At 38.0% G+C, this 19,985-nt stretch overlaps 1 protein-coding gene across 2 annotated transcripts in view; it reads right to left on the bottom strand.

Annotated features, from left to right (window-relative positions):
- C1H8orf34 (chromosome 1 C8orf34 homolog) overlaps positions 1 to 19,985 on the bottom strand; it is a 175,459-nt gene that overhangs the window by 139,700 nt on the left and 15,774 nt on the right. For both annotated transcript variants that reach the window (XM_074847240.1, XM_074847232.1), the window contains exons 2-3: positions 2,224 to 2,371; positions 961 to 1,092 (exon numbers count right to left, since the gene is read on the bottom strand). In XM_074847240.1, the coding sequence (XP_074703341.1) occupies positions 961 to 1,092; positions 2,224 to 2,371 (280 nt within the window). The remainder of the gene's footprint in view (positions 1 to 960; positions 1,093 to 2,223; positions 2,372 to 19,985) is intronic.

The following is a 19,985-nucleotide window of genomic DNA, read 5'->3' on the forward strand; positions in this document are numbered from 1 at the left end:
TTTGACCTACTGAGGCCACTGGGAGATTTTTTTTGACTCCACTGAAGTCTAGGCTTCCCCATCTTGCTTTTAGAGGAAAGGCGGCAAGCCTTCTATTGCAGCATACTATGTATCTCTGTTCTCATCTGGTCCACCTAATCACAATCCAAGTTATTAAAAAGATTTGGCTATTGTAAAATTTTCAAAAAGCTACAATAGTCAACAGAAGTCAATATAATTTTGCAATTTATTTTGGAGAACAAATCTTGTATACACACTTGTGTGTGTACCTATACATATATATGTATGTATATTGTGGATATATTTATTTGTGTAAAAAATCCATTAAAAATCAAGCTTTAAAATTACATTTCTTCAATAGCCAGTACACAGGAAGCACTATATTTCATTAAGGCTTGTTGTTTTTGTTTTTACTACTTCTATTTTACAGGTCATTGACAATATCCTCTTCAGTCTCTACTTCTATTCTGCCTTTTCTTTCAGTGTACATTTAAATTCCTTCAGCAGCTCTCAGAGCAGTACACCTGTTCTGCTGACACTGCCCCCATATCTTGAATAGTATCTGTTCATAAATCATAGTTTTACATTGCCTGACCCACTGAAAAAAAATCTATTAGGACCAATATCAACAGAACAGATTTTACACATGCAAAATGGCAAACTAAAACATCAAATCATAATCCGTACACGAACATAAAACTGTGCATGACACCCAGATATTCTTCTATGTTTTTATTTATTTATCAAGAATTCTATTCTATCTGTAGATGACAACATAGAGTACTATTAAATATTCATAATTCAACTGAAAGTGAAGCAAGAATCAAACTCTTCTAACATATATATCCAGCCATTTCAACTGCACATAGTTTGCCTTCCATTTTAATCCTAATTCAACAGAAAAACATACTATGGGTTTGGAAGTATGCACGAATTAATAATGCAGTGAAGCTTTCTTACATGACTTGGACTCCGGTGACGGTGGAGAAATGTTGGACACGGCAAGGTCGCTCTTTGACTTTTTAGGCTTTTTTGCATTTACCTGCCAAGGTTTATCATAACTTCTAAAATCTCTCCTTGTTCCTTTATTTTCTGTTAAAAGAGTGGAATCAGGCAATTGTAACAGTTGTAGGGTTATTTTTCAAAGACTTAATAAACAATTAATCCCGAAAAAAACAAGACCTATCAGTCCAAATCAGTCAGTTCTTTTTTGTTCTCCTATTTCTGATTTATGTTAAATTTCATATATTTTTTCCACTTCCTAAACATAAAAGTTTAGATATTAATACATTTTTCATTAAAAACATAATGCCTTATTTTTTTGTTATGAAAAAGTCCTTAACCTCCATTTGTTTTACACATTTGACTGCCTATGCTTAAAACTTTACATTTGATATAAATAAAAATTTGATTTGTCAGGCAACTAACATTCTATCAGTAACTATTTGAGATCTACTACAGTCTGAAACAGACCATCAGTCAATTTTTTAATACAAAACCAACATTCTAATAGTAGCTTGTACCAGAATATCAAAGCTAAAAATTCTACTTTGGAATCAGAGCAGATATTATTTCAGAATTTTTTTTATGCTTCTGAAGATCTACAATCATAAATTATTCACACTGGAGTTCATAAAGTAGTAATAGGATCTTCTCATTAAGTGTTGCAATGATGGATTGTTAAAAAAGTGAAGAAAAAAACTGAAGAAAATACCTCCATAGAGGCTAATCTCAGGTGCAAATACACCACAGGAAGGAAAGGGGAAAGGGGAATCGGGACAGCAGGGGAATCGGGACAGCAGGGGAATCGGGACAGCAGGGGAATCGGGACAGCAGGGGAATCGGGACAGCAGGGGAATCGGGACAGCAGGGGAATCGGGACAGCAGGGGAATCGGGACAGCAGGGGAATCGGGACAGCAGGGGAATCGGGACAGGGGACAGCAGGGGAATCAAGGGATGTTTATATGCACCTTCTTTCTCACTGAGACTGAGATTGCTTCCACACTGTAACTCTGACCCATACGCACATGATATGTACACAGGCTGAGCTGATAGCCAACAATATACATTAAATTCAGCATTTACCAAACAGGATTTATTGTGCATGCTCACAATCACAGAGTAGTACCTGTTCAGTAGGTACACGTGCATCCAGGAAATCATGGATGAAAGTGTGGGAAGATTATACTGGAGACCAGCCCTTTCCAGCATACAGAACATACCTGATGTTTCACTCTCTGCCCAAAGGGCAGCAGAGCCAGACAACGTTCTCTGAAGCTGACTGCGGTTCCCCTGTTTGGACTGAAGATGATCAATTAGAAATGGGATTGGCTGGTCAGGTGTCTCTGTTATCAGCTTGGTCATCAACTCCTTTAGAAAATTAAAACAAAACAAAAAGTTAGTGGGATATTGCACCGAAACTAATCTTATATTTACCAAAAGTAAAGGAGCATTTATAAACGAAAAGCCTGTGTTCAACTTTGAAGAAAACAGCTAGAAACACCCATCTTCTCAAACTACTGCTAGCTTTGTCCTATGAAGTGTTGATGTCTGAAGCGCTTTTAGTCTATACTGTCACTATCCACTGGAACTTACGTTAAACAACCCAACTCCCACTACCTGTTCAAATTCACCCAAAACAATCTGAATACTGTTCTTTTAACCATTCAGAACAAGCACCTTTTCAGAGCAGTGAGTAGCTTTTCTCTGACCCATACATTCAAGTTTCTTCTCATTGGAAATTGGTGTATCAGGATGGTTGGTGCATTTTTGATCTCGCCCACACGTGGAACAATGACCTGGTTAGAATATGCATTCATATCGGGGAATTGCAAAGTCTGATCAAACCGGCAGACTTTTTTTAAAGCAAGTACTCCAAAACAGTATTGTATAGACATGAGCAAATATTTTATTACAGTATTGCAGACATGGATACAAAACCAATGTCAAGAGAAAACCATCTCCTATGCCATCCATGCACTGATAGTATCTAATTGCTGTCACGCACCCTGGCCTTGCAGGGCTGCAGAAAGAGAATCACTCCCCACATTGCTGCTGGCTCTTCTTCTGGCTCCTTACACATAAAACACAGATTAGGAATCCAGAAAGAAGCTATGGCTCTGTGCTGGGCACAGAGGAAATCAATGACTAAGGTGGGAGGTGACCCTGAAATCCACATAGTTCCACAGGAAATCTGTGGCTGCCACTGCAAAACGAAAAAGCTCCACATAAGTAAAAACTTACAGGAATGTACAACAATATCAGGACAAAAACCTGGCTAAGTTATTAAAAGCTTTTATTCTCTCTTCATCTATCCCCAAGCATAAACTTTACCATAACTTACACACACTTAAGTCTATTTCCACTTCGTCTTTTTCACACACCTTAATAAATAATTTTTCAAATACCAGTAGTAACTTGGTATTGCCATCAGTTAATTGTGTTGGAAAAAGACACTTAAGAGAGAGTATACCAAATAACAGTAAACATGAGTAACAGCATGCAGGATTATTAAAACACAGCAAGTTATCTTTGTCCACTCCAAGACTTTCCATTCTTTTTATTCAAGTAGTGGTATAAACAATTAAGTGAAAATGCAACAGAAACAACCTTTCCATTGCAGAAAGAGAAATTTAACTTCAGAAAACAAAAAGGAGAAAACATGCCCAGTCTCATGTCTTGTGAAGACATGATCACTTGTGGCGTGATTTTTGATAACTATCTACAGGGAACCAAAAAAAATCCAACAGTGTCTTTGGTTTTGAAAAGGAACTCCACAGGGAGAAATTAAGCTACTTACTAAACTTAGAAATGATAAAACTATGGAGTCTAACTTCATCTGGGCTGTCTCTCACCAAGGTAGGAGAAACCCTCTGATACACATCATACAAGAAAAATCCAGAAATTGGAGTAATTCATATTTTGGTTGCTTGGCAACACTCTAACAGCAAACCTTTCTTTTTTTCCCTGCCAAAATGCAGAATTAGTGACAAGTGGAAAGATGTAATCGCGTGCTTGTAATGGATCACAATAGCTGTAGGAATTCCACTGCAGAGGATTCTATTACCAAAGAAAAGGAGTCAATCTGTAATAGCTGACTTGTAATTTAAATCATTTCTCTGAATCATGGTTTGAAAATTATTTTTCTGTCTTAGATTAATAAAAACAAGATGATAAGAACTGAGATACATGCATTGATACTATTAATTTTTTTAAGACATGCAGGGGTGACAATCTATTAATAATATATTACAAAATTAATGTAGCATTAAAAAAGATAATACAGAGATGGCTACGTGTCAATGTAAGGCAAATGCTACTTGATTGTTGCCATCACTGACTTGCTTGTCACAGGAAGAAACAGTCTTTAATTAACAGAAACAGATCTAATAAAATAGAACTGATTAAAGGACTCTCTACCTTATTCTGAGACGTAGCAATAAAACTAAAAAACATAATTGGACAAAGTACAAAAAAGTGCTACTCTGAGGTGATGTGAAATTAGCTCCTATTCAAAAGGACCACTTTTTTTATCTACTGTTAACATATTGATAATAAGACCTGAGTGATATAGAGATCTCTGCTGTCCCAGAGCATAATCAGTTCTATTCTGTGACAGCAATTAGAAAAGTTGAAAGAACTATAGATATAGGCTACTTTTATCTATCTGGAGTAACAAATGAGTTGTACCAATCCTGTACACCTAAAGCAAGGAAGACGTAACATTGCTGGGATCCTCATAAACTGAAAACAGTAGTAGTTCAAAAAATACTAAATTTGTGTAATAAGCCTCAAACTGATTTGCCTCAAGTACTTTCAGAGATGTCATTGAAAGTAAATACAACTTCAAGTCAACACAAAGGTGATTCAGATTGCAAAGCCTGCCATTTAAGAAGACATAACTCTTTGCTATGAGTATTCCATTGCAAAAGGGGAGTGAAGAAGCTCTTAGGGATTTGCTTCTCAAGCTGCTCCAAGCAAAGCATGAAAGTGGTCTCCTACTTACCACAGCTGGGTTCCCGAACTCTGCAGAATTTGCAAACACCTCCACCCCAACCAGTGATAACAATAGCAGTGATAATAGTTTCAGACATATGCTCTGTGTAAAGCCACATTCACATGCAGGAAGCATTACCTCCTTTCACACACACTATCAGAGATCCCAGAAGTAGGATAACAACTCCATGATCCTCACCACCTTCACCTTTCTACCAAATTCTGCCACCCAATCCATTAAGGGACCTAACTCCATCCGCTCTACCCCCAAACCATGCTCTTCAAGTTTGTGCTTCCTTTGAGACTCTTGTCACCCCCACCAAATTGTCAATTACAAGGCAATATGTTATTTATATGTGTTTATATATGTATATATATGTGTTCGGTTGCCTGGCTATGCCATGGGGTAGAGTGCAGGGAAGGGCAAGAGAAACAAAAAACCCAAAAAACCACACCCAATAAAGAAAGCAAAAGACTTTACACAGGCAGTAACTGTATTTAGTGAGTACTCAGCTCATTTTTTAAGTAAAAACATATACTTCACTGAAGGTGAAAAGACATTACAGATTAGGAATGCCTATTAGGGGTATTCTCATCCCTAGTAAAACTATCTTAAATTTCTGATGAGATTATCAAAGTTTATTTGATGCTCTCATCTGTTACTCAGATGACATCTTAAAAGACAGCAGGAAAAACATACTACATGGTACTCTAAATATACTCTTACGAGTTTGAAATGTTTCAGAAAAAGATTTAAAAAGTGAAGGTATTAAATAAGAAAAACTAAAGTGTACAACAAGTTACAAAAATAAAATTTCTTTTTTGTTTAGCAGCAGTCTGATCTGACTCACAATGTGCTAAGTAGGCAAGGTTTCACAAGAAAAAGAAAAGGAAAAAGACCAACTAGTCTCAATGAAGACGCCTCTGCATTAACAGCAGAATAAAAATGGTACAAGATCATTGAAGCTGAGATTCATTTCTTGATGAAAAATTCAACAGATAAGTTTCAACTATGCGTGAGAACAGAAATGCAAGACATATGTCTCTTAAAAATATTAACAATACTTTTTGCCTTTTTAGCTCAAATTTCTAAGTTTTCTATTCGTTGTCATTTCATCTAATTCAAATAAGAAAAATAAAAAGTTTTGTCCACATTTATAACATGTTCTTCCATTCACAGTATGCCTTACAACAACAAATAAAAAGTCATGGCAGATCAGGTCTCCATGCTGCCAGATGAACTGTTTGTTCAATACTATGACAGGTGCACCCGTCCTGACAAAGACTGGGGCTTTCCAGCTGTTCAAACATAGTGGCCACTGATTCCTTCTGTGCCCTTACTTTCACAAGACACACTGCAGCACAGAAAAGACATGAAAGGGAACTTCCATTATTAATACAGACTAGAGCACCAGGGCAAATACAGTCATTTCTTCTGGTTCCCTGCTGTATTGCCCAAAATTAGGTTGGTCCCAACCAGAACGAGAAAGAATGGGCAGAAAGGTGATACAAGCTCCAGAAAAACTGGCAGTTAACTTCTCCAAGGATTTTTACCTTGCACTGTGCAAACCAGAATTTAAACCAATTATTTCTACTTTCTTCTGTAATGGTATCTTTATATGCTTTTACATTCACTACTTTTATTAAACTATGTAAGATAGACTGTTTCAAAAGAAACTTGCAAAAGTTCATCTGTCAGTTTTCCAAGAGAGAGATTCACGCACATATTGGTAAGGCTGCAAAAGATCTTGAAAAAAACAGGTCTAAACTAGCAACTTCATATATTAACTCTTTATAAAGAGAGTATCTTTCACTACTGTACTATCCTGAGGTCCTCTATTAGTTATTCAATGCAGGCTCAAATTTTAATTTCCTTGTGACTGTCCATGCAATTAATACAAACGAAACAGTCTTCACAGTCTATTAATCATAGGCCCATTACAATAAAGCTCTAATTAGCTATGTCTAAATGTACCTATCAGGTTATTAAGTTAATTAAGAGACATTCTATCTTGCCCTGTAATTGATAACAGTAACTACACAACAATCACAGGTTTTGTTTTTAACGATATAGGCTTCTACAGACTATGGCAGAGTGTGCAAAGATTTTGGCTGTATTATGCTCTCATTTCATGGTTTAAATTACGTGTTTAAAGAGTGAATTGCCCTCAGAAGATGTCTCTATCTCCTGACCAAAGAGACTAGGTGGCTTAGCTTAAACTATGAGGTTGTGATGGGATGCAGTTCCAAATTAAGACAACTAAATACAGCAGTCTTCACACCGATGTCAATGAAGAAGTAAAGGGAGCCTAGGGAACTCCCAGCTGACCAGCCAGTGTATGTCCACTTATGATAAGAAGAATTGCTCTCCACTGACTGTATTGGCTATATATCCATTGACTACACTGGTGCTTAGACACTTAGAAGACAGGCAGACATCTAAATTTAAGTTTGCTAATAATCACTTCATACAGGTTGTAAGTGAACAAAGAAGATACAAAATTGAGTGAAAACCCATGGAAGGAAAGGAAGTTTAATAAAACTTTTTAGTGATTGACACTTCTTTTTCTTTAGAAGTCCTTTCTGATTTCTGCAGAAATAAAGCAAGGAATTTTATTTTTTTTTAAAAAGTATATTTCAACGTTATTCTTACTGGTTAAAATAAAAGTCTGCAATTCTTAAATGAGAGCAGAAAGGTAAACACCACTGCTTCTAGCACAAAACATTATTTTCTTTGGAAATTAAGGAAAAATACCAGCATCCTTCTTTCAGAAAATAGCTAGGTTTAAATCTTCTTGAACAATTCAAAATTAAAAGAAGAAAATCACATTCCAGGCTATAATCAAAATGGACTTCAACATTTTAAGCATTCATTAAATTATCACCATGTACTGTTATGGAATAAATTATTCAACACAAAGGAAATCACATAATCACAATTCACATGTCTGTACCATACTAGTTGTTTCAAACTAACCAAGGCAGAAAAACAGTTGAGAGCAAACCTCTATAGGATTAGTAGTCCAATTCAGCTTGTTTGTAAAAATATTCAGACTTTTACATGGAACGGACTAAAAAAAGTCTCAACCAACACTGTTCAAAGCCTCAACACTACTCATTCCCACCATTTCAGCTAGCTGTACAGCTAAATTTAATACCACAAAGCTGCAGTACACAGCATGGAACACACTCCACAAAGAAATTACTTTGAATGTACAACTAAAGAGAAAGTACAAAGCTGATATGGTGGCCCTGATATTATGGTGCAAACGAAATTCCCCTAGAGGTAGATTTCCCTACGAGTGCCACAATACAGGACTAGTGGCACAGGTAACATTTTCAGATTCAGACTACTACCATTCAAAGTCTCAAACTTCTTTTTTCACATCTCAAATCAGGGTGATAACTCTGATACAAAAGGTAGTAAAGTTTTGGTTCATACAACGATAATAATACGAGACAGTCTAAAAACAAAGATCATTGGATAGCTAACAGTCCTCCTTAAATGTTCCTGTATCAAATATCTGTATCAATTCAATAACAGAAGACAAATTTTGGGAGCTATGTTACTAACTGTACATTTAGGGAGACTCTGGAGAGCTGAATGGAAACAACATACTTTCCACTACAAACCCTTTGCAAATCATATAATCAGTTCCCTGAGTTGGATGAACTAGCCCTATTTATATAAATCCAACTCATGTACGTAATAGTTGATAAAATATGCATCATCGATCTTACCTAGTGATCCAAAAACAAAAACCTTTTGCACAGATGAGGTCTGGTGGACAATTCTGAGGTTTCACTGAGTGAGCTCATGACAGTTTATCAAACTCCCCCATGCACATCATAATGTGCAAAAACTACGAGAACCTCTTGCTGTATTTTCAATGCATCCTTTGGGGATTTTTTTCCTTTTATCTTATTCTTGATATTTCGAATATCGTTGTCCCAAATGTATTATACCACTTCTGAGTTCACAAAATAGCTTCAAACACCTTTGCTCTGTGGCTTTTTTATTGTAAGATTTCCTTTCTCCCATTCAATCATTTCACACAAGAATGCTGTCAAAAGGGAGGTCACTGGTACTAGGTTACTCTAAAACATTACTTCTCAGTAAAAGAACAAAAGGTTAAAGACATGCTCTCAGATATGACAAGCATGTCAACAGTTACCATGTTTTCTCCCACGGTTTTCAAATCACAAAGATTTTCTACGATAGCTTACATTTCTTTCATCAGCCCTGTATCTCTGCGTAACAATCTCACGTTTGTGGAATTATGCCTACTGTATCTTTATCTGAACTCAGCAAGGATTTATCAAACAAGGGTAGTTCACGTTGTGGCAGAAATACTGTAAGGTTTCCCTAAAGCATAATTCAGAAATCTTCCTCAGTTTCCACCCACTCTATCAAAGAATGGAAATTCTACCCTGAAGGCAAGGCACTTCACAGTTCAACCAAGAGAAAATGAAAACTACTGGTTTTCTGAAAGGTCTGTAGGATTTACATCAAAAGGAAAACTCACAGATAAAGGCTAGGAAAGACTATTACAGCCTGGACTGATTTCCTTAAATTACAGCCATAAAACAACACTGACTGCACATCACTGCCTTTCCTAAAAGCTAACTCAACAGACTAGAGCTATCTTTCTCTGATCAGCTAGAGTAATCTTATTCCAATTTCAAAGTCCAAGGTGAGGCCACTTGTTCCTCTGTGTTCAATGATTCATTACTGCAACTGTTACAAAAATCGCATCATATTTCCAGTTTAAACTTCACTGACTTAGCTTCTACCTACCTGGCACAAAATTTTTTTCTGAGGGAGGGTGAGACTAGGAACTAAAGCAGTAGGTATTTTTGTGGCTACCTCTGGTGCATTGACCCCAGCCAGCAACCAAGCACTCACCAGCCACTCACTCCCACACCTAGTGGGATGAGGGAGAGAAAGGGAAGAGCAAAACAAAGAAGAACTCATGGGTCAAGACAAAGACAGTTTAATAACCAAAGGGAAGATAAAAAAAAAAAGTGATGCCAAGGCAATCACACTTTCCACTGCCTAGCCAGCCCCTAAGCAACAACTACTTCAGAAAATTTACCTGCAGCTTTTATTGCTGAGCATGACATTATATGGTAAGGAATATCTCTTTGCTAAGGTTGGGTCAGCTGTCCCAGCTGTGTCCCCTCCCAATCTCTTGCCCACCCCTAGCCTGCTCACTGGTGGGCAGAGTGAAGAACAGAGAAGGCCTTGACCCTGTGCAAGCACTGGTCAGCAACAGCTAAAAGACTGGTATATCAACACTGTTTTAGTCACAAATCTGAAACACAGCACCATATGGGCTGCTATGAAGAAAATCAGCTCCAGCCCAGACAGACCCAGAACAGTACCACTATAATAATGGTTATTAAGCATTTTTGAGTGGTGATCAGGAGAAGGCTGTACATGGAAAAAAAAAAAAAAAAAAAAAAAAAGGTATATATTAAGGGATTGAATCAGCAAAGCACTTAAGCTTAGGCATTTTTTATGCATGAGAAGTAATTATAAAGCCAGGTGCATGTTTAAAATGCCTTGATGAATTAGATCACTACTCTGACTGCAGAATTGCAAGCATTCCCTTACTTCCAGGAGCCTACCCCAAAAAAATTTTGTCTTTTTTAGACTCTAACTATGAAAATCTTTTGAAGATTGATGGAAACTCTTTCAATTGCATCCCATGGAAAATATTTTCAAAATGTGTGCAGCAACCAACCACACCTGTCAGGTGCTTTTCTTTCTTTCTCCTGCGCCTGGATCACTTATCCCAGTAAAGTTAAAAAAAATTACATGTTTCCAAATTAGATCATATATTAGATACACTACTGATATATTACCAGAAGAAAAACATCAGAAATACATGTTGCACTTTTACCACTTCTCATAATTTTTTCTAGTTCCTGTTCTCACACTTAAGGGGAATTAACTGATTGATTTGTCAGTGTTTAAAGAAAATTACTATGCAAAACATGATTTTATACTTTCTTTTTTTTTTTTTTTTTTTTCCAATTACAGTCACAGAACCACAGAATCATCTAGGTTGGAACAGACCTTGAAGATCATCTAGTCCAACCATAAACCTAACACTGACCATTCTTAACTACACCCTATTCCTAAGTGCTATGTCAACCCAAAATGTCACATTATAATATCTAAAAGCACAATACCAGAAGTATGACACTGATAAATTTGGCCTAGGAATTAAGAGTCCCAATTTCTTACTACTTAAAATCCTAGATTTCAACACGGTTACTCTTAATTTTTCCAGCAGAAGACAGAAGGACCTAAATGTGGAGTTGGGCAACAAGTGATGATTTTGTGTAAAGCTGGTGAAAGTCCTAGTCCTACCTAAAGTCATGACCAAGGCACACACTCATCCCACCCATTATCTGAAACCGTGTTACAACCAGAAAAGAACAGTTCTGGCTACAGTGCAGAAATAACGTCCCCTAATCCTCCTGCCTCCTTCACTGCACTGGTAGCTACATGGTGTGCACTGGGGTTTGTTCCACCAACAGTGGCATGGCCTCAGAGGAAGCACTGTCAAATCAATTCTTAGAGCAAACTCTTCAGAGCCACAAGTTTGATAGCCTTGTGCTGCACTCCTCTCTCCCCCATTTCACATGGCTTGCTACTACTTTCTGTCTATTGTACACATAAAGTGAATAACAGGACAACTTTTTTGTAGATAACCACAAAGTACCTAGTGGCAGCATGAATCTAATATGCTTGCACTAGAGAGTCATGGTTTCCGATTGCTCCCGTGACCTTCTAGTTTAGGTCAGCTGCCAAAACACTGCGAAGAACACAAGCAACTGGAAGAGAAAATGTCAACTTTGAAAAAACTTAGGGGCTCACCCACACCCCAAATAAAGTCATAGTGTAAGTGAAGACTATTTTCTAACACAAAGAAATTTAGCACTGCTGAATTCCACTAATACTGAAAGTATCAGGCTAACTCAGAAAATGGTCAGTGAAACATTTCAAAGCAATCTGAAAAAGATAACTTACAAACAGGGCTTAAATACAATAACTGAAATTCCTTATAGGAATAGGACTTCTGGACTCACGAAGAAAAAATACATACATATGGGTACCAAATGTGCATAGCTGAAAATACTGAATATATTCAATATTTTTTTATTATTTTTATGGGTACATATGTCAAAAAGTGAAAAAGATTTTGCAGTGGTTTGCATATGTTCAAGAGAATACATTCATTATCATTGTAATGACTGGACAACTGAGATAAATGGCAATTCATATATTCATTAATGTATTCATAATATGCAATGCAAACTCTACCTAAAACATAAAAGCATTCTGTTTATGAAAGACATTTATTTGCTGTAAAATTACATTAACATGAATCTGATATTACAGGTTGTGATGCATCTTGGAAGTTAGAAATGCACATAGTACATGAATTGTCCATGTGAGCCAGGCATCTATATCACTTATGTGTAACAAAATGGCTCTTCATATACATGAAAGATTGACATTCAAAATGAAAAAAATCTAAATTTTCTCCATTTCATACTTCATCCTTTTAAAAGTCTGTCAGAAGTTTGCTATCTGTATCACAAAAACTGGTGGTGAGTAGTCACATTAGAAGGCCCAATATTTTACTCAGACAACTTCCCCTGTGGATAGCAGTATTGAAGAAAAAAATGGCAATATGACATTTACATGTCAACAGTTAACATTCAAAATTTTGTTTAAAACCACTTTTTCTACAAGATTTTTTTTTTTTCACCTCTATTTTAAAAGCTACTAAGTATATGCAAAACCATGGTACCCGAGGCAGAACACCAGCAAGGAGCAGAGCTCTTCCAAACAGCGACTTCTGGAAGAAGTCCCTGCGAGTCATTTAACAGCATGTACCACTAGAGGAATTTCCCACTGGGAACTGTTTGGCAGTCACCCACGCAGCAGGAGAGAAGGAAAGAAAAGCACACTCAGGACTCTCGATTGAGCTGTGGATACACGTTTCCAAATCCTAGATCCTTCACTCAAGTTGGTCACGCAGCTTTGCCTACTCATTGGTTTCAGCATAGCAGCTACACTACCAGCCACCAAATGCTCATTTCTCCACAGGATAATTTACCAGCAGGCATGAGGAAGACTTCTGAGGCTAATCTCACACATGAATGAAGGAGATAACAAAAAAACCAGAAAACCAAACCAGCAATACTACTATATATTATATATATTATTATATATAATTTTATATATATATTTATATAAAATATATAAAATCAGCATGGGTTTATGAAAGGCAGGTCCTGCCTGACAAACCTGATCTCCTTTTATGACAAGATGACCCAACTATTGGACAACGGAAAAGCTGTCGATATTACCTACCTGGATTTTCAAAAAGCATTCAACACAGTTCCCCATAGGATTCTCATAGAAAAACTGGCTGCCCATGGCCTGGATGAGCGAACGGTCTGCTGGGTCAAGCACTGGCTGGATGGACGGTCCCAGAGAGCGGTGGTCAATGGAGCTAAATCCAGATGGTGGCCAGTCACAAGTGGTGTTCCTCAGGGCTCAGTGTTGGGACCATTTCTGTTCAACATCTTTATTGATGATCTTGATACGGACATAGAGTGCATTATCAGCAAATTCACAGATGACACCAAGTTAAGCAGGAGTGTTGATCTGCATGAAGATAGGGAGGCACTACAGAGGGACTTGGATAGGTTGGATTGGTGGGCCAACATTAATGGGATGAGCTTCAACAAGGACAAGTGACAGGTCCTGCACTTCGGCCACAACAACCCCATGCATTACTACAGGCTTGGGGAGGTGTGGCTGGAGAGCTGTATGGAAGAGAAGGATCTGGGTGTTCTAACTGACAAGCAACTGAACATGAGCCGGCAGTGTGCCCAGGTGGCCAAGAAAGCCAACAGCATCCTGGCTTGTATTAGAAATAGTGTGACCAGCAGAAGTAGGGAGGTGATAGTCCCCCTGTACTCTGCACTGGTGAGGCCACACCTTGAGTATTGTGTCCAGTTTTGGGCACCTCAATACAAGAGGGATATCGAGGTGCTGGAGTGAGTGCAGAGGAGGGCAACGAAGCTGGTGAAGGGCCTGGAGAACAAATCCTATGAGGAGAGATTGAGGGAGCTGCGACTGTTCAGTTTGAGGAAGAGAAGGTTAAGGGGAGACCTCATCACTCTCTACAACTACCTGAAAGGACATTGTAGAGAGGTTGGTGCTGGTCTCTTCTCACAGGTGATTAGTGACAGAACAAGGGGGAACGGCTTTAAACTCCAACAGCGGAGGTTTAGACTGGACATAAGGAAAAAAAAATTCACAGAAAGAGTGTTAGACAGTGGAATAGGCTGCCCAGGGAGGTGGTGGTGTCACCATCCCCGGATGTGTTTAAGGGTCGTTTAGATGAATCACAGAAACACAGAATCATCTAGGTTGGAAAGGACCTTGAAGATCATCTACTCCAACTGTTAACCTAACACCGACAGTTCCCAACTACACCATATCCCCAAGTGCTATGTCAACCCACCTCTTAAACACCTCCAGGGATGGGGACTCCACCACCTCCCTGGGCAGACCATTCCAATGCCTAACAACCCGTTCTGTAAAGAAATGCTTCCTAATATCCAGTCTAAACCTTCCCTGGCGCAACTTGAGGCCATTACCTCTTGTTCTATCGCTTGTTACTTGGTTAAAGAGACTCATCCCCAGCTCTCTGCAACCTCCTTTCAGGTAGTTGTAGAGGGCGATGAGGTCTCCCCTCAGCCTCCTCTTCTCCAAACTAAACAACCCCAGTTCCCTCAGCCGCTCCTCGTACGACATCTGCTCCAGACCCTTCACAGCTTCGTTGCCCTTCTCTGGACACGCTCGAGTAATTCAATGTCCTTTTTGTAGTGAGGGGCCCAAAACCGGACATAGTAATCGAGGGGCAGCCTCACCAGTGCCGAGTACAGGGGTAAGATCCCTTCCCTGTCCCTGCTGGCCACGCTATTTCTGATACAAGCCAGGATACCACTGGCCTTCTTGGCCACCTGAGCACACTGCTGGCTCATGTTCAGCCAGATGTCAATCAACACCCCCAGGTGTTGATTGAAGATGTTAAACAGGAGTGGCCCCAAAACCAAGCCCTGGGGGACACCACTCGTGACTGGCCGCCAACTGGATTTAACTCCATTCACCACCACTCTTTGGGCCTGGCCATCCAGCCAGATTTTTATCCAGCAAAGCGTGCGATCATCCAAGCCTCGAGCAACCAGTTTTGCTAGGAGAATGCTGTGGGAAACGGTGTCAAAGACGTTAAATGAGATGCTGGGGGAAACGGTGTAGGAGAGAACTTTGTAGATTAGGGCTGATGGTTGGACTCAATGATCCAAATGGTCTTTTCCAACCTGAATGATTCTATGATTTAGCATAAGCATATTAACATAAATACAAATATTTGGAAGTGCAGTTAAAAAAAAAAAAAGATAAACTCCAAGGTCACAGACCTATCTAGCCAGTAATATCTCATAGGTGTATGTATACATATACATGCAGAGATTTCCAGTATTTAAGGAATTTGCAGTTCTAGAAATTCTAGTTTTATTGGAATGTCCACAGTACAGATTTCAGCATACCACATCAGATCTTCTGGGCCATTTTGAGGCTGTCACCCAGTTCAGGCCTTGGACTGAAGTTCAAATCCTATCACTTGCATGGTGCTACTTAGGTGGTAGCTTTACTATACAAACAGTTTTGAAATTCCCCATTGAACAAAGACACTAGAATCATACATTGGCCATAAATTTAGAATTAGAAATATTGCTTCTGTCCACTTAAATATGCACCTTCTTTAATGAGGTCCCTCATAATAAATTTACTTCTGAAGTATGAGCACAATCTAATGGATGGTTTTAATCTAATGGATTATTTATTTTTTAAGTATGGCTTATTACAAAGGAGAGTGAGTGAATCTCTTTAATTTTCAGTTCAATCATTTAAAATTAAAGTTTTTATTACCAGAGTTCTAATAATAATTTCAAGGATTGTGTGGCTATGCATGATTGTATTAGGAACACTATGAGTCAGTAAGAGATTTCGGTATCTAAACTGTGAGTTACAGAAGTTACACCAAACTAAAATTCATCTTGACAATCTCTGTAGTATTGATACCACCAGTTTGACTTGAAAATACTCCAGGTACATGAACGGTAAGTTTACGGAAAACGAACCCAGGTCCGCGTGGCAGGCGAGAATTCTACCACTGAAGCACCAATGCACCAGAAAATCCCGCCACGCCGACCCAGAAACCGAAATGGGGCATGAGAGAGCATGTGTCCACCTATATACTGAGCATGACATCACATAATATGGAATAACCCAATGATCAATCCAGACCCGGCTCTCTAGCTGTGCTCTCTCTCAGCGCCAGGAAAGTTAACTCTATCCTGGCCAAAATCAGGACAGTCATAAAAGATTATCATTTTAAAAGATCTACAAAACACATTTACATATTTAAATTTCACATTTAAAGATATAATGACATAAAAAAGAATTTAGAATTTTGTTTTATAAGGCCACTATGGGATCATCTGTCCATGTAATAGAGTCTTTGGATACAAACAGTAATGGAAATTAGTAACTCGGGTGGCTAGAGAAGAATGGGATCTACAAGAGATTCCTAGGAGAATCACAGTACTTTCTCAGGAACAAGTCTTTCAGATCCTGCAAAACTTGATGAAGACTAGACTGACAGGCACTTAAGATTTCCGAGAGGTCTGACGGAGTTGCTGTTCTCTGGCCAGGCCTAAGACATGACTAATATTAGACCCCTCACAAATATAGTAAAGCCAATACCTGCCAGCTGCATATGAGCTCAGGATACTGAAACCTATATACAATATAAGGCTACTATCAGCCTGAGGAAATTCAAATCCACAGCCCTCACCACACAGGATACTGTCTTAAACTCAAAGCTATGCTGTATCAAGGGAAAGAAACTTTCTAAGCTGCCTGCTAAACCTAAGGTACTGCACACTAAGACAGATAGACAGACAGGCAGATAGGTAAAACTCAGGCACTAACGTAAAAGGGAGCAAGAGTTGACAGTCCAGTGGCTAGTATTAAACAGTATTTAGAGATACTGTAGACACAGTCCTCTGACACTGTGGAAAGCTGCTTCACTTCTAGCCATACCTGAAGAGAAAAAAGGGAACTGTTACCTCAGAAACACTGCACAGTAACACTTGCTTTCACCTCCAGCTTGACACTCTAGACCTGGCTAATATTTCAGACACTGCTTTGTGCTTTGGCGTTTAGTACTATGGGTGAGTTCTTGCTTAGTTTGTGGGGTTTCTAGATCACCATTTTGAGACACATACTACTACCATGCAGTGTTCAGACCTAACAATGCGACTAACAAATCCTGGATTCCACTGAAATTTCAGCAATTTGACTTGTAACAAAATACACATCATTCCTTGGATCACACCCTCAATGATTTTTGCTTTGTTGGCCTTCATTAAAAAAAGGAGGTCTTGAGAAATCTCATAACTGCAATCATAGAAGTATAAACATTAGGGAACCTCTTTAAGTTAGCATCACTTTTACATAACAAAATCCCATTCAGACATCAAAGCCTTATTTTCAGTGGAGCCTTGACCTGATGCTCATTCCACAATTTGAAGTTTGCCTCTGGAAACCACCACTCAGATGTCCTCCGTGAGTTTCACCAGCACATGCAACTAACATGTAACATACAAACCACAGGATAACAGACATGATGAAGCTGCAGACAGTCAAGCCCACATTAGCAGAAAAATTAAAACTCAGAGCTATCAGGGATCCATCAGCAGGCACTCTGCTCTGACAGCTTTTGGAACAAGGCACTGCAGCTCTTGCATTATCTGTAAAAGGCAAATCAACATTACTTCTCCCGTGGAAAAAGGATACAACTAACATTGCATTACTACAACGTTACGTTTACTCAGGTTATACAGAAAGATAAATATGTGATGATGTTTTGAAAAGTTCTGCTGTCCAGTGTGTGTAGCCAAAGTTATTAAATATTCTGTATAAGTTCTATGCATTAAAATAATTATAAAAATTGCTTTCATATTTTTTTTAATCCTGACCCAGAATTTTTAAACTATTCACATGGAAGTTCAAATAATAACCAGCAATCACCGTGACACAAAATGAAGAACGTGAGTTACCAGAGTCCAGGGTAGGGAAGTTCTAACACAGATTTAATTATCCTGACTTTAGCTGCCTACATAAATTAACCCTAAATTTGCTCAAGTAATAATCACTAAACAAATTCCAATTAAGTTAACAGATGCTCCCTGATTGTTAGAATTTACTTGAATCATGTCATTTGGAGATGTTCCTTTAATACATCAGCTAAACAACTGTTGGTAATACTCAGTCTAATTACAAGTTTTATTCATACACTTTGAGTAGATTAATATCTATTCAGATATGCATCTTAATTTCCTTTTATTTACCTGTGAGAGATTGACTTGGTCTCATAAGACTTCATACCAATGTTGTAATCAGCTTTTTAAATAGAACTAAATGTTTAATACGATTCAGTACAACAGAGATTTCTGAACTAGAAAGGTCAGAAATTGTTGCCATAGAAAAATCTGGGAATACATTTTCACCACAGCAAAATACAAAGGGTTCTTTTATAGCTGCAGAATTTATATACTAGAAATGTGGCTAGAACTCCTTAAATAAAACTAACGAGTCGTTTTCATATAGCATTTTAAGAAGACAAAAGGTTATTTCACATATAAGCAGTCACTTGATTGACTTAAAAGCTCCTTGTACCCTTTTTTAAGCCCCACAGGAAAGGTCACACAGATTTGCCTTTCACAGGTAACACAAGATGCACAGTATCTTGTCAGAATAATCACCAAAGCCACTGCAGACTATCTGCAGGCAGATACCTGATAGCTCTCAAACGCCTTTGAGAACACACAGTCACGTTCACTTTGGTTTGACACAACTCATACTCAGTGCTTTTCTAACTGCAAGAGGAAATGATAAAAATCTCCTCATTTATTATTACAAGTAACACTTTCATATTAGCAGTTATTTTAACCTGTGCTCATTTAGGGGTAGATGAAGTTTTTGCTTATTTATATATACACTTCTACTTTGCCATTTAAAAAAAAAAAAAAAAAAAAAGCAAAACCCACAATGAAATCAGAATAAAAAGAATTGGTCTCTTTAAATGCAAGAATACAGGAATCTTTTGCCATGCAGAAGCCATCAGCCCATGGATATAACAATAAAATTTGATTGTAAATGCATGAATATTATAATAAGTAACTAAATAACTATGTTAACTAATAAAAAAGCAATATTGAACAATTTTTTTTCTATACTCTAGGGGATCTTCCAGCATTTTGTGTACTACCATTTATTACATGCTAACACATGATACTGGCAACTATCTTATGTCTGTTGGATATCAGTGTACTTGAATGTATCTTCAGCCCCAACTGGGAAGACACATTAATAATTCCAGTTCAGTTGGAAGTAAAATCCACCTGTCATTGCTTCCGTATGTATTTTGATCATCCATCAGTTAAGCCAAATTACTTGTATGATTTTCCCCATCAGCAAGCAAGATGACAGAGAAACTGCTTTAATGACACCTTTTTTTTCTTAACATTATTTTCAAAGTTCTGACAGATTTCTAACATGCTCTTCCTTCATGGATAATCTCTTTATTTCAAGTCTAATTAAAATATATAATTCTGCTGTTCAAAGTGGAAAAACTTCTGAGAATGACTATCCCATCATAATCAAACTAAAAAACTAACTGAAGACTAGGCACACATAGGGGGAAAGGCACGCAGGTGTCCATTTTGACCTAAAGAGTGCGGGCTTGAAGTATTCAGGTTTAGAGTGCAAGATGAACCATGAAGAATAAGGTATGAGAGACATAGTAGCAAAATTGCTAGGGGAAGG

Source organism: Strix aluco, chromosome 1, assembly GCF_031877795.1.
Source record: "Strix aluco isolate bStrAlu1 chromosome 1, bStrAlu1.hap1, whole genome shotgun sequence".
Classification (NCBI taxonomy): Eukaryota; Metazoa; Chordata; class Aves; order Strigiformes; family Strigidae; genus Strix; species Strix aluco.